Source organism: Canis aureus, chromosome 24, assembly GCF_053574225.1.
Source record: "Canis aureus isolate CA01 chromosome 24, VMU_Caureus_v.1.0, whole genome shotgun sequence".
Taxonomy (NCBI): domain Eukaryota; kingdom Metazoa; phylum Chordata; class Mammalia; order Carnivora; family Canidae; genus Canis; species Canis aureus.
Window position 1 is genome coordinate 29,322,221 of NC_135634.1, and position 22,141 is coordinate 29,344,361.

Sequence of the window (22,141 nt, forward strand, 5' to 3'; positions counted from 1 at the left end):
CACAAATCAAGGAGCCCGCTTCTCCCTCTGACCATGTCTCTGCCTCTCTCTGTGTCACTCATGAATAAATAAAATCTTTAAAAAATGACATGATCCAAGAGCAAATAATGGCAGGATAAATGCTAAAACAAAGCAAAGATCATTATGACTTACGTTTATCGAGCACTTCCAACGTGCCAGAGGTTTTTTTTTTTTTAAGAACTTTACATGTATTAACTCATTTAAGCCTTGAAACAATCCTATGAAATAGGCATAAATGTTTTCATTTTAATTATGAAAAGACAAGCCTTAAGCGGTCAAATCACTTGTCCGTGGTCACACCGCTGGGAACTGCTGACGCAGGATTTGAATTCAGATTGGTTGCAGAGCCCAAGGTCTCAACTGGAAGGGGCTGAGGGCGGGGTCGTCTAGGCTTAACGAGTGCATCTATGAAGACTTCCAGAAGTCGCTTTGTCTTGAAGGATGACTTCAGCAAACAGGGCCAGGAGTGCAATCCCGGCCGAAGAAGTCGAGCCAGGGATCATGCTTTAAGGTTGGCAGGAAATGAGAGTCCTCATGAGGTCACTCTCAGGGGCTGCGATGCCGTCTATTCCACTCTTTGTCCTCAGGTGCGGTATCGGCTTATCGAGGGCTTCTGTTTCAGTGCTAGCTGTCAGAGCAGAACCGCGTAGAAGCAGAGCGGGCATGGACACGTTCCAGACAGCGCGGAGCGCCCGATTTCTCCCGCCGAGTTCCTCCGCCGCTGTCAAGCCCTCGACCACCTTCAGGAACTACAAGTCCCATCATGCCCCGCGGACGCGCGCCGGGAGCCCCGCGACCGGCCCCGCCCCGCCCCGGCTCCGCCCCCGCCCCGCCCCTCCCGCCCGCAGCCCCCTCCCGCCCGGCCAGTCCCGAAGAGTTGCCCGGTGGCCGCGGCAGACGGAAGCCGAGGGAGATCCTCGGCGGCAGCAGGATGGGGGACTCCAAAGTGAAAGTGGCCGTGCGGATCCGGCCCATGAACCGGAGAGGTGAGAGCCGAGCCTGCCGGGGCCGCCGCGGTGGAGGCGGCAGGTGCCTGGCGCGCCCTTCCCTCAGCCGCGGCCGCCGTGTGGGGTCCGGCCGGCCCCGCCCCTGCAGTCCGCGCGTCCCGGCGAGAGAGCGGCCGGCGCGTCCCGAAATCTCGTCCTGCGCGGGGACGCCCCTCCCCTCGCCCGCACCGCGTCCCGGGCGCCGCGGGGCCCACGTCCCGGTCCGCTGCCCCTTCCGCCGGCGCGCCCGGCCCGCCCCGCCCCGGCGCCCTTTCGCCCTCTCGCCTCCCCTGCCCTTGCCGGAGGGCGCTCTGGTCCCGCGCCCCGGGCTCGCTTCCTCCTCCCCCCTCCGCACCCCTGCCCCTCGCTCGTGCCCCGCCGCGCCCCCCTCCCCCGCTTTCTCCTCGCCGGCTGTCAGAGGGTCCTCACCCCTCCAGCCTGGCCGGAGCAGCCGGGGACCCCGAGGCCCCCACGTCTGTGGCCCGGTCACCCCCAAACCCTACACTTTTGTGTCCGCGGCAGGAAAAAAAAATGGCAGGGAGTTTAGTTTACTCCCGAGAAAGCACTCAAGTGCAAAAAAAATGCCTCTTTTTTTTTTTTTAAACTTTCTGTACATTTATCCTGGACGGTCATAAAGAATTGCAAGGACTTTTAAAGTTGGGTAAAACAGATGCCCTTCCACCTCCCTGCTTTTTTGCTTTTTTTTTTTTTTTTTGACTTGTTGAGATAGTTTTGTTTTTGCTTGCAGTCATATTCGTCATCTCTCCAACAATAAATAGTTTAAGTGCCAAGATTCTTGTGAAATTGTATCTTTCAGACATTCTCTCAATTCTGCAGGGAGGGTAGAGAAAGCAGATAAATCGAGTACATTTTAAATGATCTTTAGTCAAATGGAGTGAAGAGAACCCCCCCCCCCACCCCCCCAACGCGAAGTACCAAGAGGAGGTGGGCTGGGTCATGGCTTTCCTTACTTACGTAGCAGCGTTGGTTGGGCAAGTGACTTTAAATGAGATAAAGTATTTTTGCAAACCCTTTCTATACAGTGGTGTGTTATTGAGGTCACTGTTAAAATCCCAGGAGATGACGCTTCAGTTGATAAGATTCTGAACTAATCAAAATCTTGTGTCAGAGTCACTTCTAAGACGTTTTTGCAATTTCTTTGTTCATAAGTGTTAAGTCTCTCTAGAAATTATGAGTTGTTTTCAGCTTTTCCTTTTCCTTGCTGTCTTTTGTATATATTGAGATACACAGATCAACCAGTCGACAGCATGTTTTGTTGGGTTGCCCTTGTGAAAGTTGGTTGATCTCTTGGAGTCGTATCTTCTATTGGAGTGGGTGATTCCTCGGGTGCCTGCTAGGTCTGTTTAAGGCTGTCACGTGACAGAAGCGTCCTTCCCCCAGCACCCCCCCCCCCATACTTAAACTAGTGCAGTTTCGGGTTTTCAAGTCTTTCCTTTGACAAAATTAAAGGATCTTAGGTGAACTTTAAAAATTTCAGAAGCTTCTGTCCTTACGTGCGCAGGCATCTTTACTCAAGTTTATTACCGTCATAATGATTAAGAAAAAAACGAAAAAGCAAGCCACATAAAACAACTTCATTTGGGTTTTGATTCTGAAAGGGTGATTTGAGCAAATTCTTAAAATTGCCTTTTCAGAAAAAAACTGGGAAATGTCAGTGCTAAAAAGTTGCAGCTAACCAACCATCACAAAAGACCTATCTCACATAATTAGAGAATCCTTCCCTCTCCCCGCCCCCTCCCCCGCCGTGAATTTCATTTTTTGAGGGGAAGTACTGTTGTTCTAAATTGTCATTAGATTGTGATAATTGGCAGTATCAGAGTTTCAGAGGACACACAGAATAATAATTTTAGCTGTGGATTGGATGTTCCTTTGAATTCATTTTCAAATGAAGATTTATACATGGATCCATTACTCTATAAATAGAAGTGGCTTATTGTGGCAAATTGCTTCCCCCTTCATTTAGTGCCATCTCTACCTAGCCTTGTATTTCCTGAATGCATATGGACTTCTTTTTGCTGTGATTACCACAGATAATTAAAGTTGATTCTATTTCTGTTTTGTCATGAAGTCCTCATTTACATATATCTCGAATGCAATGGAATACATTGTAGTGGAATTCTAAAGCCAGTGATTTCTTTTTTTTTTTCTTTTCTTTTTTTTTTTTTTTTTAAGATTTCATTTTTCAGTAATCTCCACACCCAATGTGGAGTTTGAATTTACAACCCTGAGATTAAGAGTTGCATGCTCCACTGACTGAGCCAGCCAGGCTCCCGTAAAGCCAGTGATTTTTAAACTGCTATCTGGAATTTATTTAAAAAGACTAAAACAGAAGTACATTTCTTTCCAGTAATTTTGGAAAGAATCATATTACTTTGACTAATCATTACTTCTGGGAAAAATAGTGTAATAAGTAAGTAGTAGTGTATACTTACGACAAATAGTAAACTTCTAGTCAGGATTTTTTCTCTTTTAACCTATCAGTTCAAGCTGCAAACTCAGAAATCACTCTTCACAAATAAGAATGAGTAGAGAATGGGTTATCAGGATGAGGAAGTTTTGGCATATAGATTCTGATGTTTGGAATCATATTGGCTGCTCTTTGAGGAAATCTGAAATTTGCAATAAACTTCTAGTGTACCATTAAGTTCTTCATGTGATTCAGTTTCTCTGCTAAGGTATTAAGGTAGTTAGTCGGTTTATTATTTAACATTGATCATGGAAGTAAGAGTTTTGGTCTTTTATGCTAAATTATATGTGGTTTGGGAAACAGTTGTTTTAACAACATTAAGCAGTATGCTCTAGTTCAATAATAGCAAGAATTATAATGGCTAATGAATATGCTTTTGTTAATAGTATTTTTCTTTTTATATATTTTAACATTGCACTAACAAAACATAAAAGGGAAAAAGTCTATGACATCCTTCCATTCTAACAATTCACACTGTCATTTTCTAATTTCCATTCTGGTTTGTATTCACATGCATGTAATTTTACCTACTTCTAATATTGCAACTTTTGTTTTTGCTTTTCTTCATTTGAAATACGTACTTACGCTGAAGAACAGCTGTAAAATTGTTTTGTCATGAGATCTTGCAGTTCTGCTTGCAGATATTGTTTGGTTTATCATGTTATTTTTCAGACTTGGACAACTCACCAGGTAACTCCGGTTGTGTTCTTCTATATACTGTAAGGAACACCCATTCATACATTATTAACCAGTATAATTATTAAATGAACTGAAAGGTTTACAAGCATAATTGATAGTACTGGCTAGATCAGTGACACTCTCCTGTTTAGGAATTTGATGTTTTGTAACTCAGGTGGTTTAAAAAACATTTAATATTTACCGAATACCTGCCAGGTGTCTAGTTTATATTAGATATGATGGGATCTTATTGCCTTTCTGCAGGGGGCCTCCCATGTTTAAATGTGTATAAGATCAACTACCAAAATAAATACATTTACATCAAAAGTGTTTGGAAAATCTGTTTCTTACCTATCTAGCTTAAGGTAGTGAAACCAAAAATTACATTGGATATTTAGCTGGATAGTGAAAGGGGTTAATTCAGTTGTTAGGGAAGATGGATAATAAATATATTTCAACAGGCATTTCTCAAGGGTTTACTTTACATTTTATAGTACTTGATGCAGTGAAAGGCACAAAGAGACAGAAGAATGTGACTGTCTGATAAAAGTCAATGCTTAAGTAAATTGTAGCCTAGAATCTCAGGGCAAAGATTGCTATGGAGATATTAAAAATGTTGAAAATCAACATTATTTGACAAAGAAGACAGTTTTCTATGTTAGCAGAAAAAGCAGAATGTAAAACAGTATGTGCATTATGATGATTATTACTCTGTAAAAATGTAAACAGGAATGGCAAGGGCTAGAAAGAAACATGAAAAAATGAAATTGCTTGTTCTTGTCGAGAGACCCTTAAGTCCTGAAAACTCTTCGTGTTGACTTCTCTTATAGTACTCAGCTTTTTAAAGTTGTGCTTTATGGTTCATGGTCATGAGGAAGTGGCTCACACATGAAAAGATAAGATTAAAAGGTAAACAAACATCTATTGCAGATTGCCAGGTGAGTGATCGGCAAATACAGGAATCCAGAGGAGTGCAAGATCCCTGGAGGCCTGGTGATCAGGGAAGGCTTCTGTGGGGAGGGAGAACCTTGATTAGACGTGGAGGGAGGAATCTAATGATTGGAATGGGGTTCATGGTAGCAGGTGAAGAGAGAGCATTGGTTCTTTGGGGAGGAAGTATGGCCCAAGAGCAAAGGCACAGAGACAGGAATGAGCCAGGCAAGTTTAGATGGCAGAGGCAGGCTAAACCTGCCAGAAAGGAGGGTTCTGTGAGCTTGAGTGGAGAAGGATGAGATTAGAAAGGTAGGGTGGGGGATCCCTGGATGGCTCAGCCATTTAGCGACTACCTTCAGCCCAGGGCGTGATCCTGGAGACCTGGGATCGGGTCCCACATCGGGCTCCCTGCATGGAGCCTGCTTTGCCTTCTGCCTGTGTCTCTGCCTCTCTCTCTCTCTCTCTCTCTCTCTCTCTCTGTGTCTCTCATGAATAAATAAAGAAAGTCTTAAAAAAAAAAAAGAAAGAAAGGTAGGGTGGAATTGCAGGGAGCCCTGAGTGCTAGCTAAGCCCAGAAGTCTGGGTTAGGTTGGCTAGTTCATGTGGTCTATTTAGCCCTGTAGAACTTCCATGGATCTTGGACACAAGGATGAAGGAGAAAGATTGCCATTTCTCAGGGCAGGATGGAAAACCTGGGTAGATGCCTGATTCAGGGCATAGCTGGGTAACATTTAAGAGCAGGGTGGTGAAAATGAAGCCCTGTGAATAGGAAGAATCAGGAGGCTGGTCAAAACTTAGGTAAACCATTGTGACTCAGAAGACGGGTGAAACTGAGGAAGCAAGAGGCTGAGAGAACACTCTGGCAGTCTGTAAAGACACAGGTGATCCTTAGGAAATGAAGGGGCTAGGTAGTGAGATTCTGAAACAGGAAGGTGGTTTTGACCCTGAGGCCATTGCTGGTCCCACAGAATAACTGGTAATGGAGTTGAGGTTGTCTATGGATGGAAATTTCTGACATACTTTCTAAAACAGAAGATCCTTGTTTTCTAGCATCTGCTTGATATGCTAATGGAGAATGAGACACACATCTATTACAACATTGTTTTGTTTCTGTTGTCCACTCAATGACTGAAATTGGGATTTATACATACAGGGTCAGAGGCTTTTGGAGAAGAAAGTACAAATTTATATGATAAAATAAAAATTTGTTTGAGTTGGCATTTACTTTTACCCCCCTTACCTCCACAAAGCAATGACGAATATCTAACTTTTCCAATCCTTAAGATCTGAAGATGAAGGAAACCACTCACAAAACTATTCATTAAGCTGATGAATGGAGATGTTTATTGAGTAGAAATGGATTATTATTGATCTCTCAGCTTGCTGATCGTGTTCCCCTTGTGTTCAACAGAGCACATTAAAAAAAAAAACAACTTGGCAGAGATGAGCAGTGTAATTTATGGGGAAATGTGTGACACTCACTGGCCTCTGGGACACAAAACCATGACTTAATTGGTAACTGGGCTTGAGCTTTCAGGTGCTGTAGATATCTTTAAAAAGTGGTATTAGCCCATTCAATAGGTGTTGATTGAAGAAAAGAATAGCTACTTGTTTGTGAGAGTTTTCTGTTTGTGAGCTACAGAGCTCAGGACTTTTTTTTTTTTTTTAGGTTTATTTATTTGAGAGAGAGAAAAAGAGCATAAGTGGGGTGAGGGACAGAGGGAGAAGCAGATTCCCTGCTGAGCAGAGAGCCCCATGTGGGGCTTGATCCCAGGACTCCAGGATCATGACCTGAGCCAAAGGCAGATGCTAACTGACTGAGCCACTCAGGTGCCCCAGAGTTTGGTACTTTTTAAGCGATACTCTTCAAACAAAACTTTGAAATGGAGTAATCATTTAACAGAATCTCAGAGAGGGGGCAAGTAAACTTCCCCAGAATTACAAGACAAATATTTTCAGCCTGAATTTCACCTACTCTGCCATTAAACCCTGTGCTTTCACTATTGTTTTGGACATGATAATCTTTAAAGGGACCTTGCATTTTTGAGTTTACATAATTTTCAAAGATGTGTAGGATATGTGAGAAGCATAAGTCATGATCTTTGACTAAAGGAGCTCACTGTCTTCTTGGTAATAGAGATGCACAGGTGAGTCAATTATAAGAATATATGTACACAGTGATGCTAGTGCATTATGAATTAAAGGAATAGGAGTGAGACTTGAGAGTGGTAAGGACTGTGTTGGAGACCATGGGCAGGTAGATGGGGTACACAAGTCATTGGAATTAATCTGTTTTTACCCTGCTAAGCTTATAAGTTAGCTAGTTAACTGTTTCATGGTTGTTGGTAGGAGACATGGGACTTCTGGGCCAGAGGACTTACTCATGGCATGGCAAGCAGTGTGAGCAGCTCCCCTTGCTTGCCAATCCCACAAGGGTGTGGAAAGTCCAGATAGATGGTGTGCAAGCAGTGAGTTTGTGCTGCATCTGAGGAACACTGGGCTTGGGGAATCCATTGTTTTAAGTGGTAAGCAAGCCTGCTCTTTGTCCAGAAGGAAGACTTTGTCCCTCAGGGTTGCTGGCTACAAACACAGTCCTGAGTGAGGGGTTGGATAAAGAACATCTATGGCCTAGCATTTTAGGTATACCCAGCAAGAATGTGTCAAGGTGACATGGAAGCAACTGAAATTTAGGAAATACAGGAAGACTGCAAAGTTTCTGGTTTAGATGATTTAGATGACTAAGTAAATGAATGTTGGGGTCATTGACATCAGAAATATAGGAGAAGCAGGTTTTAAGGTGGAGGTATAGGAAATGATGAGTTTTATTCTTGGATATTCAACAATATTTAGTCCTTATCACAGGCTGTATGCTGCACCTACAAATATAAATAAGGTATCGTGTATACTTGGAAGAAACTATACAGACTTGTTGAGTTTTAGACGTCTGAAGTCTAGTCAAGTGGGTGGATCCAGTATGCTGTTGCATATGAGTCTGAACCTAAGGGACTGGAGATGTGTGTAGAGTCATACATTTGGGAGTCATTACTGTAGGTAGAAGATAGAGTACCAAATTAAGGTGTGTGTGAAGGAGGAGGTCATAGAGCCAAGAAGAGAGACATATGAGGAGAGGCAAGTTAAAGTAACACGAAAGCCCAGGAGGCCCCTGGGTGGCACAGTTGGCTAAGAGACCAACTCTTGGTTTCAGCTTAGATTGTGATCTCAGGGTTGTGAGATAAAGCTCCATGTCGAGCCCCATGTTGGGCTCTGTGCTCAGTTCAGAGTCTGCTTGGGATTCTCTCTCCCCCTCTGCCCCTCCCACTTGTTCACTCTCTCTCTCTCAAATAAATAAGCAAATAAGTCTTAAAAAAAAAAAGTAATAGGAAAGCCTAGAGAGAAAATATGTCAAAGAATGAATAGTTGGTAGCCAGATAACACAGGAATGGCACGTAATAATTGTGTTCAGTAGATTTGGCATAATGGCAATCAGTGGTAATTTTCAGAATAATTTTGACTGGATAAATGAATTAGTGTTTGTGTGTTAATAATAGTGGGCTGAGAAATAAGTGGGTTGCCAGTATGGTGGCAGTGAATACACAATTTTTTTTTTTTTTCAAAAAACTTCATTTAGAAGGGAAGGGTAAAGAGTTGTATCTGGAGTTGTATTAGGAACAGACCTTTTTTATGAGATGTTCAAGCTTCATTATAGACAGAACCAATAGGGAAATTTTTGAAGTACGGGAAGAAGAGGATAATTATGTAATGAGAAGGCCTGGAGAGCATAATTTTCTTGATGAGGTAGATTGTGAGGTTATTTGAGAGTGAGAAGAATTGGTTTGACTGGGATCTTGAGAGTAGTGAGTGTTTAGAAATTGAAGAACTCTAACCATATTTTATATCTATTGAGGGTTGTGAGATCATTCTTTCTAATTTTTTTGAGATATAATTCATCAAAACTGTACAATTCAGTGGTTTTGGTGTATTTGCAGAGTTGTGCAACCATCACCAATATCTGGTTGCAGAACATGTTCATCATTCCAAAGAGAGACTCTGTCCCCACTCGCAGTCACTGTCTACACCCCTCCCCCAAACACACCCGTCCTTCTTCCTTGCCCCTGGCAACCATTGCTCTACTTCTTGTCTCTATGGATTTGCCTATTCTGGGCATTTCATATAAATGGAATCATGCAGTATGTGGACTTTTGTATCTGACTTTTTTCCCGCTTGGTATAATGTATTCAGGGTTTATCTGTGTTGTAGCATGAGTCGGTACTCATTTCTTTTTAAAGTTGAATAATATTACGTGATACAGATATGCTGCATTTGTTTACTCATTGATTACTTGGTGGGCATTTGGCTTGTTTACACTTTTTGGCTATTATGAATGCTTCTGTGAACATTTGTGTATAACTTTTTGTGTAGATGTATATTTTTATTTCTTTTGGGTGTATATATACATAGAAGTGGAATTGCTGGGTCATCCAGTAACTCTAACTTTTGAGGAACTGCTATATTGTTTTCCAAAGTGACTGCACCATTTTATATTCTCACCAACAACATATGAAAGTTCTGATTTTTCCATGTCCTTAACAACACTTCATTTTTTTTTAAAAGATTTTATTTATTTATTCATGAGAGACACACGCAGAGAGAGAGGCAGAGATACAGGCAGAGGGAGAAGCAGGCTTCATGTAGGGAGCCTGATGTGGGACTCGATCCCGAGACTCCAGGATCACACCCTGGGCCGAAGGCAGGTGCCAAACCACTGAGCCACCCAGGGATCCCCATGCTTTGTCTGTCTTTTTGATTATTGCCATCCTAGTGTATGTGAAGTAGTATCTCCTTGTGGTTTTGATTTTCATTTCTCCAGTGTCTAATGATGTTGAACATCTTTTCATGTGTTTATTGGCTATTTGTAGATCTTTGGAGAGATTTCTATTCAAATTATTGTTTTATTTTATTTTTATTTTAAGTAGGCTCCAGACCCAGTGTGGAGCCCAACATAGGGCTTGAGCTCCTGACCCTGAAATCAAGACCTGAGTTGAGGGGCACCTGGGTGGCTCAGTTGGTTAAACATCCAACTCTTGCTTTCAGTTCAGGTCATTTCAGTTCCGATCTCATGGTCCTGGGATCAAGCCCCACGTTGGGCTCCGTGCTCAGCTCAGCTGGGAGTCTGCTTGAGGATTCTCTTTATCTCTCTCTCTCTCTCTCCTTCTGTCCCTCCCCTTGTTCTCTCTTTCTCTCTCAAGTAAATAAATAAATCTTAAAAAAAAAAAGGCCTGAGCTGAGATAAAAAAGTTGGATGCTCAACTGACATAGCCACCCAGGCACCCCTCAAACTATCATTTTAAAAATTGTTTTGTCTTTTTATTATTGAGCTAGTAGAATTATTTATGTATTTTGAATGCTAGTCCCTTAGCAGATAAATGACATCATATAAGGAATCATGACCTAGTTCAAGGTCATGTGGATTTATGCCTGTATTTTCTTCTAAGAGTTTTATAGTTTTAGACTTTATATTTATGTCTTTGATCCATTTGGAGTCAATTTTTGAATGTGATGTGAGGTAGAAGTTGAAGTTCATCCTATTCCATGTGGATATCTAGTTGTCCCAGCACCATTTGTTGAAGTGACAGTACTTTTCCCGTTGGATTGTCTTGGCACTCTTGTCGAAAATCAATTGACTTGAATTTAAGAGTAAGTTACAATTAGGTTTTTAGGAACATGACTGGTAGGAGGTAAAGGGAGGTACATTTATATTTCTGAGTAGTATATTTTGTTTGAAAATTATTATTTTCTGGAGAATTAGAAAACAGATTACTAAGTGGGCAATTCAGACTTACTTTATCCTCACTGAGAAAGATGCATTTCCTCAGATGGAGCATGAGTTATGTAAAGGGAGTATCCCAGACCCCGCCCATCTTTCACTATGATGTCATTGAGGAATGAGCCATAGCTGATTTATACATTGAAGGAGGACTTGTTTCAAATTATTGTTCACTTTTACAGGGTGACTAATTTGCTGGCTGAGTAAGCTGAATTGTCAGCTGTTAATATTTTAATACTCATCTTGAGGAACTTGACTAGAAAAGGATCGTGTTTGGGAAATAATATGGGATCTTTAATATTAGCGAAGGAAATTTCTTTCTTTTTTCTAAGGACTCATGCTTACATTGAAGCATTCGTGGTTCTAAGTACAGTAGAGCTTCAGAAGTCATGACATAAACTTATAGTATTACTTAACTTTAAGATCACTCTGGTTTTTTATTGGTTTTTAGACATAGTACTAATTAAATCCCAATCTCATTATTACAGGATTACTAGGAATAAACTGTTGTGCATGTGTTACTTATTATAATAATGGTGAGCATTTAGTGCTATTTTTTTTATTGTGGTATATATACATATATAACATAAAATTTACCGTCTTAAACCATTTTTTACTTGTAAAGATTTTATTTATTCATGAGAGAGACAGAGAAGCAGAGACATAGGCAGAGGGAGAAGCAGGCTCCCCACAGGAGCCCGATGTGGAACTCCATCCAGGATCCCAGGATCACACCCTGAGCCACAGGCAGACGCTCAACCACTGAGCCACCCAGGTGTCCCATCTTAAACCATTTTTAAGTGTACAGCTTAGTGGCATTAAGTTGTTATGTTACCATCACCACTCTCTGTGTCTAGAACATTTTTAACTTCTAAAACTGAAACTGTATTTGTTGCCCCTTAAGCCCAGCCCCTGGCATCTACCATCTTACTTTCTATCTCTATGAATTTGACCACTCTAGGTAGGTACCTGATATAAGTGAAATCATATAGTATTTGTCTAGCTTATCTCACTTGGCATAATATCAAGGTTTATCTATGTTTTGTAGCAGGATTTCATTCCTTTTTAAGGTTGAATAATATTCCATTGAATTATACCACATTTTGTTTTTCTATTGATTCATCAATGGACACTTGGATTGTTTCCACCTTTTGGTTGTTGTGAATGCTACTATGAACCTGGAACTACTTTAATGCTGTTTTTGCAAAGGAGGCGCTAAACTGCTGAGCCACCCGGGCTGCCCTAGAGCAAGAAGTTTTATTTTATTTTTTATTTATTTATTTATTTATTTATTTTTAAATTTTTTTTTAAATTTTTTTTAAAATTAATTAATTTATTTATGATAGTCATCAGAGAGCGCGCGCGCGAGAGAGAGAGAGAGAGAGGCAGAGACACAGGCAGAGGGAGAAGCAGGCTCCATGCACCGGGAGCCCGATGTGGGATTCGATCCCGGGTCTCCAGGATCGCGCCCTGGGCCAAAGGCAGGCGCCAAACCACTGCGCCACCCAGGGATCCCGAGCAAGAAGTTTTAAATGGAGAAAGTTTCGTACTTAGAGTCTTGTTGCAATGTAATTTTTTTTTTTTAAGATTTTATTTTTATGATATCTCTACACCCAGCGTGGGGCTTGAACTCACAATCCAGAGATCAAGAGTTGCATGCTCTATTGACTGAGCCAGCCAGGTGCCCCTTTTACTATAATTGAAATCAACCAACTAGTAACATGTGATGGTATTTTACCTATAACATTTATAATAAATGTTTTTCATTTCTGACCCTTAAACTTTCTTCAAATTTCACTGCTTTTATTTGCTTGGGTGTGTGTCCTACATGTTCCACCCATATTATAAGCAGCCTTGTCTTAATATCTATCCGTCACTCAGTAGAATCAGAGTGGGAATTTTGTTTGGTTAAAAATTGAGCTAATAAAGTGAAGATAGTGTTTATATCTTAAAGGCCACTTTCCATGGGTATTAGATGTAGGGACATTTGTAACTGTTGCAGTCTTTAGGACAAAATGAATTTGGGTTGGGTATATTAGTTATAAGGTGATTCTATGTATTGTATAGGGTTTTCCAGGGATTGGTTCATCATGGCATTTAATGGTTCCAAATTATTAGTTCTATTTAATGAAGTCATGAGGCAGAGAATGGAGGAGCTGTGAGGAGGATAGGGAAAAGCATACAAATATATTGAAGGAAAATGTTTGGATTCCCTCTCAATTCAAGATCATTTGAAATGAAGGCAGAGCAGTTAGTGAGAAAATATTTGAGTTACAGTTTTTCAGTCATGCATTCTAACTGCATGCAGAACTATACATGCAACTCCCTTGCTCAGACCAAACATTCTCGCAAGACACTAATAACTAACTTTGTGGTGGGTGGTGAGATAGTAAGTAGATTCTGAGTCATACAGTATAATTTCCGGAGATTTGGTAATACATTTGTGTATGATATGGGTTTGACTGTCAGGGACCAGCCAATACAATATGGTCAGAAACCATTAAGGAGTAGTATTAAGAAAGTGTGATGATCACAAACTTTCCTGAACTCTGGGCCTATAGACCTTAGTGCTAGTTAACCACAGTGGAACATTTATTTGCTGCTTTGGGATTAGTCTTCCACACCTAGGTAAAACATAGTTCTGTAGTTTTTGTTTCAGTTTTCTTTTTTTTTTTAATTTTTATTTATTTGTGATAGTCACACAGAGAGAGAGAGAGAGAGAGAGAGAGAGGCAGAGACATAGGCAGAGGGAGAAGCAGGCTCCATGCACCGGGGGCCTGATGTGGGATTCGATCCCGGGTCTCCAGGATCACGCCCTGGGCCAAAGGCAGTCGCCAAACCGCTGTGCCACCCGGGGATCCCTGTTTCAGTTTTCTTTGCCTGAAAGATGTGCTGGCTAAAAGAAAGACCACTACATTTTTTGTACTTCTAGAATGTATCTTTGAGAACAAATGCAGAAAAACCAATATAAGAAACATTGTGGCAGGTACAGGGAGGGAGATTTTTGTTTTTGCTTTTTTGTATTTACATAACTCAGTTATGTAAATTAAAATGAAAGAAATGACCTTCTCTGGCAGTGGAAATGCTCTTAAGTTATAATGAGTATGACATTGACATTTGGCCAAGGTTCTTTGGGAAATACAAAATAGCACTAATGTAGTGCAGCTCTTTTCCTTAGAGCTTATTTTTTGGTAATGGAGATAAGGCAAACAGTTTCATACTTTGCGTCAGAAAAATATAAGAATATAAAAATATGAGGGGTGCCTGGGTGGTTCAATTGGTTGAGTGTCCAACTGTTGATTTTGGATTAGGTCATCATCTCAGGGTCATGAGCTCAAGACTTATGTCATCGGGCCCTGTGCTTAGTGTGGAGCCTGCTTGAGTGTTTCTTTTTTCCTCTCCCTCTGCCCTTCCCTCCGCTTATGTTCACTCTCTGTCTCTCTCAAGTAAAAAGTAAGTCTTAAAAAAAAGAATATAAAAATATGAGAACATAAACATGCCATGGCCATACTTAAAAAAATAGCTTTATTGGAAAAAAAAGGAAAAATAGCTTTATTGAGATATAATTCACATATCATACAATTCAACCATCTCAGTGGTTTTTATCATGCTCACATAATTATGCAGTTATCAGCATAATCAATTTTAGTACATCTTCTTACCCTCAATAGAAAACTATACCCATGTAACCGCATGGTGACTATAGTTAGTGATACTGTATTGCATATTTGAAGGTTGCTAAGAGAATAGATATTAAAAGTTCTCATAATGAAAATATTTTTTGTAATTATGTATGGTGACATGTTAATTATTAATTAGACTTGTGTGGTGAGCATTTTGCAATGTATACAAATAGGGAATCATGTTGTACACCCGAAACTAATATAATGTTATATGTCAATTATACCTCAATTAAAAATAAGCAAAACACCATCCCTATTAGCAGTCACTCCCTAGCTGTAGGCAATAACTAGTCTATTTTCTGTCTCTATTTGCCTATTCTGGACATTTCAAAATGGGTAGAATCATATAACGTGGTATTTTGTAACTGGCTTCTTTCACTTTGCACAAGCTTCATTCATGTTGTAATATGTATCAGTACCTTATTCCTTTTAATTGCCAAATGTTCCATTTTATAGATATACTAAATTTATCCATTCATTAGTTGATGGACATTTGGATTGTTCCCCTTTTTGGCTGTTATGAATAGCCAAATACTAGTGTTATTTATGGATAAGCTTTTGTGTAGACCTAGGTTGTAATTTCTATAATATAATATAATATAATATAATATAATATAATATAATATAATATAATATAATATAATAAATATCTCTTAGATAATATATACCTAGAAGTGGAATTGATGGGTCATATATCAACTTTCTGTTTAACCTTTTGAAGAACTGCCAGACTGTTTTCCAAAGTAACTGCACCATTTTACATTCCCATCAGTAATGTGTGAGGGTTCCATTTTTCCGTATCATCACTAACACTTGTTATTATCTGTCTTTTTTACTGTAATTATGCTAGTGAGTGTGAGTGGTATCTTATTGTATTTTTGATGTACATTTCCCAATGTGTAATGATTTTGGGCATCTTATCTTCTTGGCCAGTTTTGTATCCACTTTTTTTTAGAGATGTCTATTCAGTTTGATTGCCATTTAAAAATTGGATTATTTGCCTTTTTATTATTGAGTTGTAAGAGTTCTTTATGTTTTCTGATGCAGGTTCCTTATGAAATATATAATTTACAAATTATTTACAAATTTGTTCGATTCTTTGGGTTGTCTTTTTGCCCTCTTGACAGCATCCTTTGAAGTACAAAAGTTTTTTTTTTAATTTATTTATTCATGGGGGTGGGAGGAGAGGGAGAGAGAGGCAGAGACACGGGCAGAGGGAGAAGCAGGCTCCATGCTGGGAGCCTGATGTGGGACTTGATCCCGGGTCTCCAGGATCACACCCTGGGCTGAAGGCGGCACTAAACTGCTGAGCCACCTGGGCTGCCCTGAAGTACAAGAGTTTTTCATTTTAATGCTCTCCAAGTTATCTACTTTTCCTTTTGTTGCTTGTGCTTTTAGTGTCTAAGAAACCTTTACCTAACCCAACATCATGTGAGTTTACCCTTATGTTTTCTTCTAAGAATTTTTTAGTTTTAGCTTTTACACATTTATGTCTGATCTTTTGGAATTAATTTTTGTGTATGGTGTTCATTCTTTTCGCATGTGGATATCCAGTTGTCCCACGACTGTTTTCTGAAAAGACTGTAGTTTCCTCACTGGATTGTCTTGTTAAAGTCGCTGGTCACAAATATGACAGTATATTTCAGTACTGTCTGTTCCATTGATCTATATGTCTGTCCTTCTGCCCTTATAGTAGTCACTACCATCTTGATTACTGTAGCTTCTTAATTAAGTTTGACATTAGTGAGTGCAGTCTTTCTACTTTGTCCTTTTTCAAGAATATTTGGCTATTCTGGGTCTCACACATTTCTATATAGATTTAGGATTAGCTTGGCTTAAAAAAAAACTAGCTGGGATTTTGATAGGGATTACCTTGAATTTTGTAGACCAATTTGGGGTGTATTGCCATCTTAATAATATTAAGTCTTTCAATTCATGAGTGTAAAATAACTTCCCATTTATTTCAGTCTTGAATTTCAACGTTTTGGAATTTTCATTGTATAAGTTTTGTACTTTTTTTTTTAAGATTTTATTTATTTATTCATGAGACACACACACACACAGAGGCAGAGACACAGGCAGAGGGAGAAGCAGCCTCCATGCAGGGAGCCTGATGTGGGACTCAAACCCAGGACTCCAGGATCATGCCCTGGGCCGAGGGCGGGCGCTAAACTGCTGAGCCACCCAGGTGTCCCAAGTTTTATACTTCTTTTAAATTTATTCCTAAGTAGTTAAGTCTTTTTGATGCTATTATAAATTGTTTTCTTAACTCTGCTTCTGGGTTTTATATTGCTGGTGTATAGAAACACAACTGATTTGCGTATGTTGATCATGTATCCTATGACTTTGCAAGACTTGTTTATTCTAATAGTTTTTAAATGGATTCCTTTGAGGGCAGCTCAGCGGTTTAGCCCCACCTTCAGCCCAGGCGTGATCCTGGAGACCCGGGATCCTGTCCCGCGTCTGGCTCCCTGCATGGAGCCTGCTTCTCCCTCTGCCCGTGTCTCTGCCTCTCTCTCTCGCCCTCTCTCTCTCTTCTCTGTGTAGTCTCATGACTAAATAAATAAAATCTTTAAAAAAGAATAAATGGATTCCTTTGAATTTTCTATGTACAAGATGACATCATTGCAAATAGAGATAATTTTACTTCTTTTTTTCAATCTGGATCCCTTTTATTTATCTTGCCTAACTGCCCTGACCAGAACTTCTAGAACAGTGTTGAGTAGAAGTTACTGCCATAGAACTTCCTTGTCTTATTCCTGATGTTTGAGGGTGAGCCATTTAGTCTTTCACCACTAAGCATGATGTTAGCTGCAGATTTTAGTAGATGTTCTTTATCAGGTTGAGAAGTTCTCTTCTATTCCTAGTTTGAGTGTTTTTATCATGAAAGAGTGTTGGATTTTTGTCAAATGATTTTTCTGGAATAAAATTACTTTGAAAATGACTATTTTCTCTCTTTTTTTTTTTCTCTCTCTCTCTCTCTTTTTTATCTGCAGAAATTGACTTGCATACCAAATGTGTGGTGGATGTAGATGAAAACAAAGTTATACTTAGTCCTGTAAATACTAATCTTTCCAAAGGAGATGTCCGGTAAGTTAAGACACAATGTTCTGTTCGGTGGATTTTTTTAAATGACTGAGTGCGATGATGGCTCCTGAGCTGAATTCAGCTTAGCAAATAGCAAATGCTTAATTACAGTGTGAAGACATAAAGCTGTCTAAGAGTGAGGTGTATAGTATGGAATGACCAAGTGCTAGAATGAGTGTTGTAGATAGCAATTGTACCAGAAGCTCAGAAAAGAGGGCTTTAAGTCAGAAGGTGAAGTAACTGAGGAAGCCTTCTTGAAGGAGATGGTGGCAGCCAGAGGATCAGCAAGATGTAAATGGGAAGAAGTGGGGGTAGAACAGAAGGCCTTTACGTTGTTCCTCAGCTTAGGTTGCTTTAAATTTTGCTACTGTCAGAGCCCATTTCAAGTACTCCTTCTTCTCCCAGGCTTTCCTGCATCCTGCAGTGATTCCTCTCCTCCGAATCCCTGTAAGCTATCATTTGTACTACCCGACTGAATTATTATTATATGTTTTGGATTGCTGCTTGTAACTCGGAAAGTTAATTTAATCAAATAAGGTAGGGTCAGATTACAGAAGACCTTGAAAGACAGTAAGGGAATTTGGCCTGTATTTTGGTGGGTAAGATGTCATCTTTGACAGTTTTTTCATATTGTATTTAAAGAGGTGGATACGGAAAAAGTTGTCTGTTGGCCATGTAGAGAATGGTTGCCAAGTGGAGGAAGACTGGCTTCTCATAGAGATCAACTTGATTTCAGAGATGTTTTTCTAATGACCCTGGAAGTGAATGGCACAAATTAGTGCCTTCCATGGTGCTTTGCATGAAGTAGATTAAACTTAAACTTCAGAGACAATGTTGTGTATGGAAATACAGAAGGCACTCCATAAATGTTCTTTCAGGTTGAGTAATTGAGTTGAAAGGGCATTAGACTTGAAGTCAGAAAATCTTAAGTTGAACCCGTACTTAACTATGTTGTTTTTAACTAGTAGCTTCTAAACTAGTAGTTATTTTTAACTTTTTTGAGACATGATACATGATATACCATACATGTATGGTATTTGCTTTCCTTATAGCATAGAAGTGGTTTCTGAAGACGAAATTAATGATTGTTAAAGTGCTTTGTAAAGTGCTCTGTAATTGTGGGTGCCTCTGAACAAACTTGAGGGCAGTATTTTACATAAAAAGAGGGTAGGCTTTATCTGTAGGCTGACTTGGATTCAGATTTTGGCTTTGCCACTTGGTAGCTTGGTTACCTACCTGTGTTCCTTATTTATAAAGTCTTTTAGTTTTCTATTGCTGCATGACCTACTATCTTTGAAAGCTTAGTGGCCGAAGGCAAGTAATCATTTATTATCTGATGGTTTCTGTGGGTCAGGAATTCAGACAGGGCATGACAGGGATCGTTTGTCTTTGCCCCATGCTGTCTGAGGCATAGCTGGAAGACTTGAAAGGTTGGGATTGGGATCATTGGAGAAGGCTGTCACCCACATTTGGTGGTTTATGATGCCCATTGGCTGGAGATGTAGCTGGGGCAGTAGGCAGAACACAGAACACCTACTCACGATCTGGTGGCAGGTTCCAAGGACATGTGTCCTGAGAGAGCAAGACAGCCAGGTGGAAGGAGTATTGCTTTTTATGTCCTGATCTTGGGAGTCACACAGTATCTTTTTCACATTTTTTTACTCATGGCTGAAATAAAGCTCTAAACAATTTCCAGAAGAGGAGTTCAGACTCATCTTTTATTGGAGGAACATCAATATCACATAAAAGCCTTTGGGATGGGACATGTATTACTGTGGCTATCTTTGGAAAACACAGTCTGCCCCAAGTATATAATAGTATCTACCCGATAAAGTTGTTGTGAGAATAAAATGATGACATAAAAAGCTGAGAAAATATATTTTCTTTCCTTTTGAGATCTTTAAATCTCAGGGGCTTGTGAAAGAATTTAATAGCTCTTCTTGGTTCCATAGAGTATCTTTTTTTCCATATGCTGCATATACAAATTTAATATCACACAGCACTACAGAGGATTGTTTGATAAAAAAAAACTTTAAAAAGTGACAACTTCCAGTAAGGTTGGTATGTAATGGTCTTTGATGAAGTAAAGTTAAGCACAGATTTTTAAAAAACAGCTTTCAGTCAATGTATGTAATACACAAAGAGTGAAGTATATATAGCTTGTTGAATTTCCATAAGTTGAACATAATTCTTATAACACCCAGGTAAAAACCAAGAACATTGCTAGAGCAGTTGCCTGGCTCATTTGGAAGAGCATGTGACTCTTGATATCCAGGTCGTGAGTTCAAGCCTCATGTTTAGTGTAGAGATTACTAAAGAATATAAATAAACTTAAAAAAAAAAACACCAACAAGAACCTTGTTAGTACAATAAAAGATTGCCTTTTGAGAAGTACTTTTTCTTTTAATATACTATCTTGGAGAAAATAGAAATTTTGGAATGTAGCAGCCCAGTGGTACACGTTGACTTCATTAAATGTGAAGAAAAATTGGAAGGAAAAAAAAATTGGAAGGAAACATAAATTAAAAGCTATTTTACGTGATATGAAGTTAATTACATTCTAGTTTGTAGAATGACTAATCCATAAAACAAGTTATGGTTTTATAGGAGCTATATTTATAACTAGAGAGTTAGGAATTTGAAGTTAACATGTAAATGATTTGAGTCAGTTTAAATTAGTAGTGAGAAAAGCTCAAATTAGTATTTTTTCTTTAAAAGCTATAAAATCCTTGCTTTTAGGGTAGTATCCAATTCTATTAATCTAAAAATCATGACTAATTTTATATGTATACTTAACAACTCAAGTTAGTATACTTTGAAAGTGGACATATATACATTTTATAATGATTTGTATATTTTTCTGATTAACTTTGTATTAACTTCTGACAGCTTCATGATTTGCTGTTTGTGGTTATTAAAACTAATAGAAGCCATGGTTAAATGAATAGGTAAACCATTTCTACTTTAACAGCTTAATCATGGGGATTTGGGAAACATTTCTTGCTGTGCGATATGTGGAATTTCAAAACTGTTCTGAAAAATAAGATGCTTAAAATTCAGAAAACTGATAACACAGGCTAAGAGATTGAGAATGCTGACTTTGAAGCCAGAAATCCTGGATTGAATATCACCTTCACCACTTAGCATGTGTGCTGTGGAGCAGGCTACTTAATTACCCTTTGCCTCACTTTATTCATCTGTAAAGTGGAGATTATAATAGTACCTTCCTGTAGGTTGTTAGGACAATTAAAGCAAATTAAAATATGTAAGATAACAGTGCCTGGTATAAAATAAACCTTATATAAATGTTTAAATATTACTGTTATTAAGGGCTACATTTATGATCTGTTTGGTGAGCTAGAACTTCATCAAGGAAATAAAATTTTTTAAACCAAAATGTATTAAGTTCAGGACTAGAGTATACATGCTAATCAAGAAATTATCTAGTTCTAGGGGCTCCTAAGTGGTTCAGTGGGTTGGGTGTCTAACTCTTGATTTCTTCAGCTCTGGTGGTGGTCTCAGGGTTGGGCTATTACACTGAGTGTGGAACCTGCTTAAGATTCTCTCCCTCTCCCTCTGCTCCTTCCTCCCAATCCCCTCCCCCACTCATGCTCTCAAAAATAAAAAAAATTAAAAAAATTATCTAGTTCTAGAAAGATTTCAGCTTTGCAAAGTCAGAAACTTAATTTGCCCCAAGTTGATGGGATTCTTCGGGAATAACCTGCCGTCTGTTAGAGAGCTATGATCCCTGATTTGATGTTTACAGTGAATAAAACATCAACTAACTTGGGAAACCAGATCAAAACTTTGGCTCAAAACATTGGTTTAGCATAGGGTAAGAACAAAGGGACATTTTATCAAATATGGAAAAGATTAAGGACAAACTGTTTCTGTTTTACAACACTCTACTGAAATGCTAGAGACTGATGTACTTGCATCCACCAGATGTGGTACTCCACTCCTTACATGTGGAGCACCAGATACACACTCCGAGATTTGCCCTATGTATTTTCTCAGTGCAGCACCACACTGCTTAGACTACTAGTACAATTAAATGCCTTTTTAGAATTACTATTTTTGCCTTGAATCAATTTAGTTTTCCAGATTGGTCCTTGGGATTTTTCAAATCTTCATCAGTGACATGTTTCTAAATCATCTTTTAGGGCTAATAAGTGACCAATTCATGATCTATTTTTAGTAGATTTTTACAAGCATAATTCTCAATGTTTGAATCTTCGGATTTAAGATCACTTTAAGTCCCTTCTGTAACTAGTTACAAATAATACCAAGGTGTACAACAGTCCCCATTTATTTTTTTAAGTTTATATATATAGTAATCTCTACCCCCAACATGGAACTTGAACTCATAACCTGGAGATCAAGAGTCCCACATTCGTCCCACTGAGCTAGCTAGGTGCCCCTAGAACAGTCCCCTTTTAAA

At 39.3% G+C, this 22,141-nt stretch overlaps 1 protein-coding gene and 1 long non-coding RNA gene across 2 annotated transcripts in view; one reads left to right on the forward strand and one right to left on the reverse strand.

The window, feature by feature from the left end:
• The first annotated feature begins 860 nt into the window (after positions 1–860).
• KIF13B (kinesin family member 13B) overlaps positions 861–22,141 on the forward strand; it is a 199,302-nt gene continuing 178,021 nt past the window's right edge. Inside the window, exons 1-2 of the mRNA XM_077868673.1 lie at positions 861–1,007; positions 17,610–17,703. Of these exons, the coding sequence (XP_077724799.1) occupies positions 953–1,007; positions 17,610–17,703 (149 nt within the window). The 5' untranslated portion in view covers positions 861–952. The remainder of the gene's footprint in view (positions 1,008–17,609; positions 17,704–22,141) is intronic.
• LOC144296502 (uncharacterized) lies at positions 1,651–11,005 on the reverse strand. The gene is made up of 3 exons (XR_013363599.1): positions 10,947–11,005; positions 4,077–4,212; positions 1,651–1,838 (listed from the first exon to the last, which is right to left on the reverse strand). It is a non-coding gene; the product is annotated as an uncharacterized LOC144296502 (long non-coding RNA).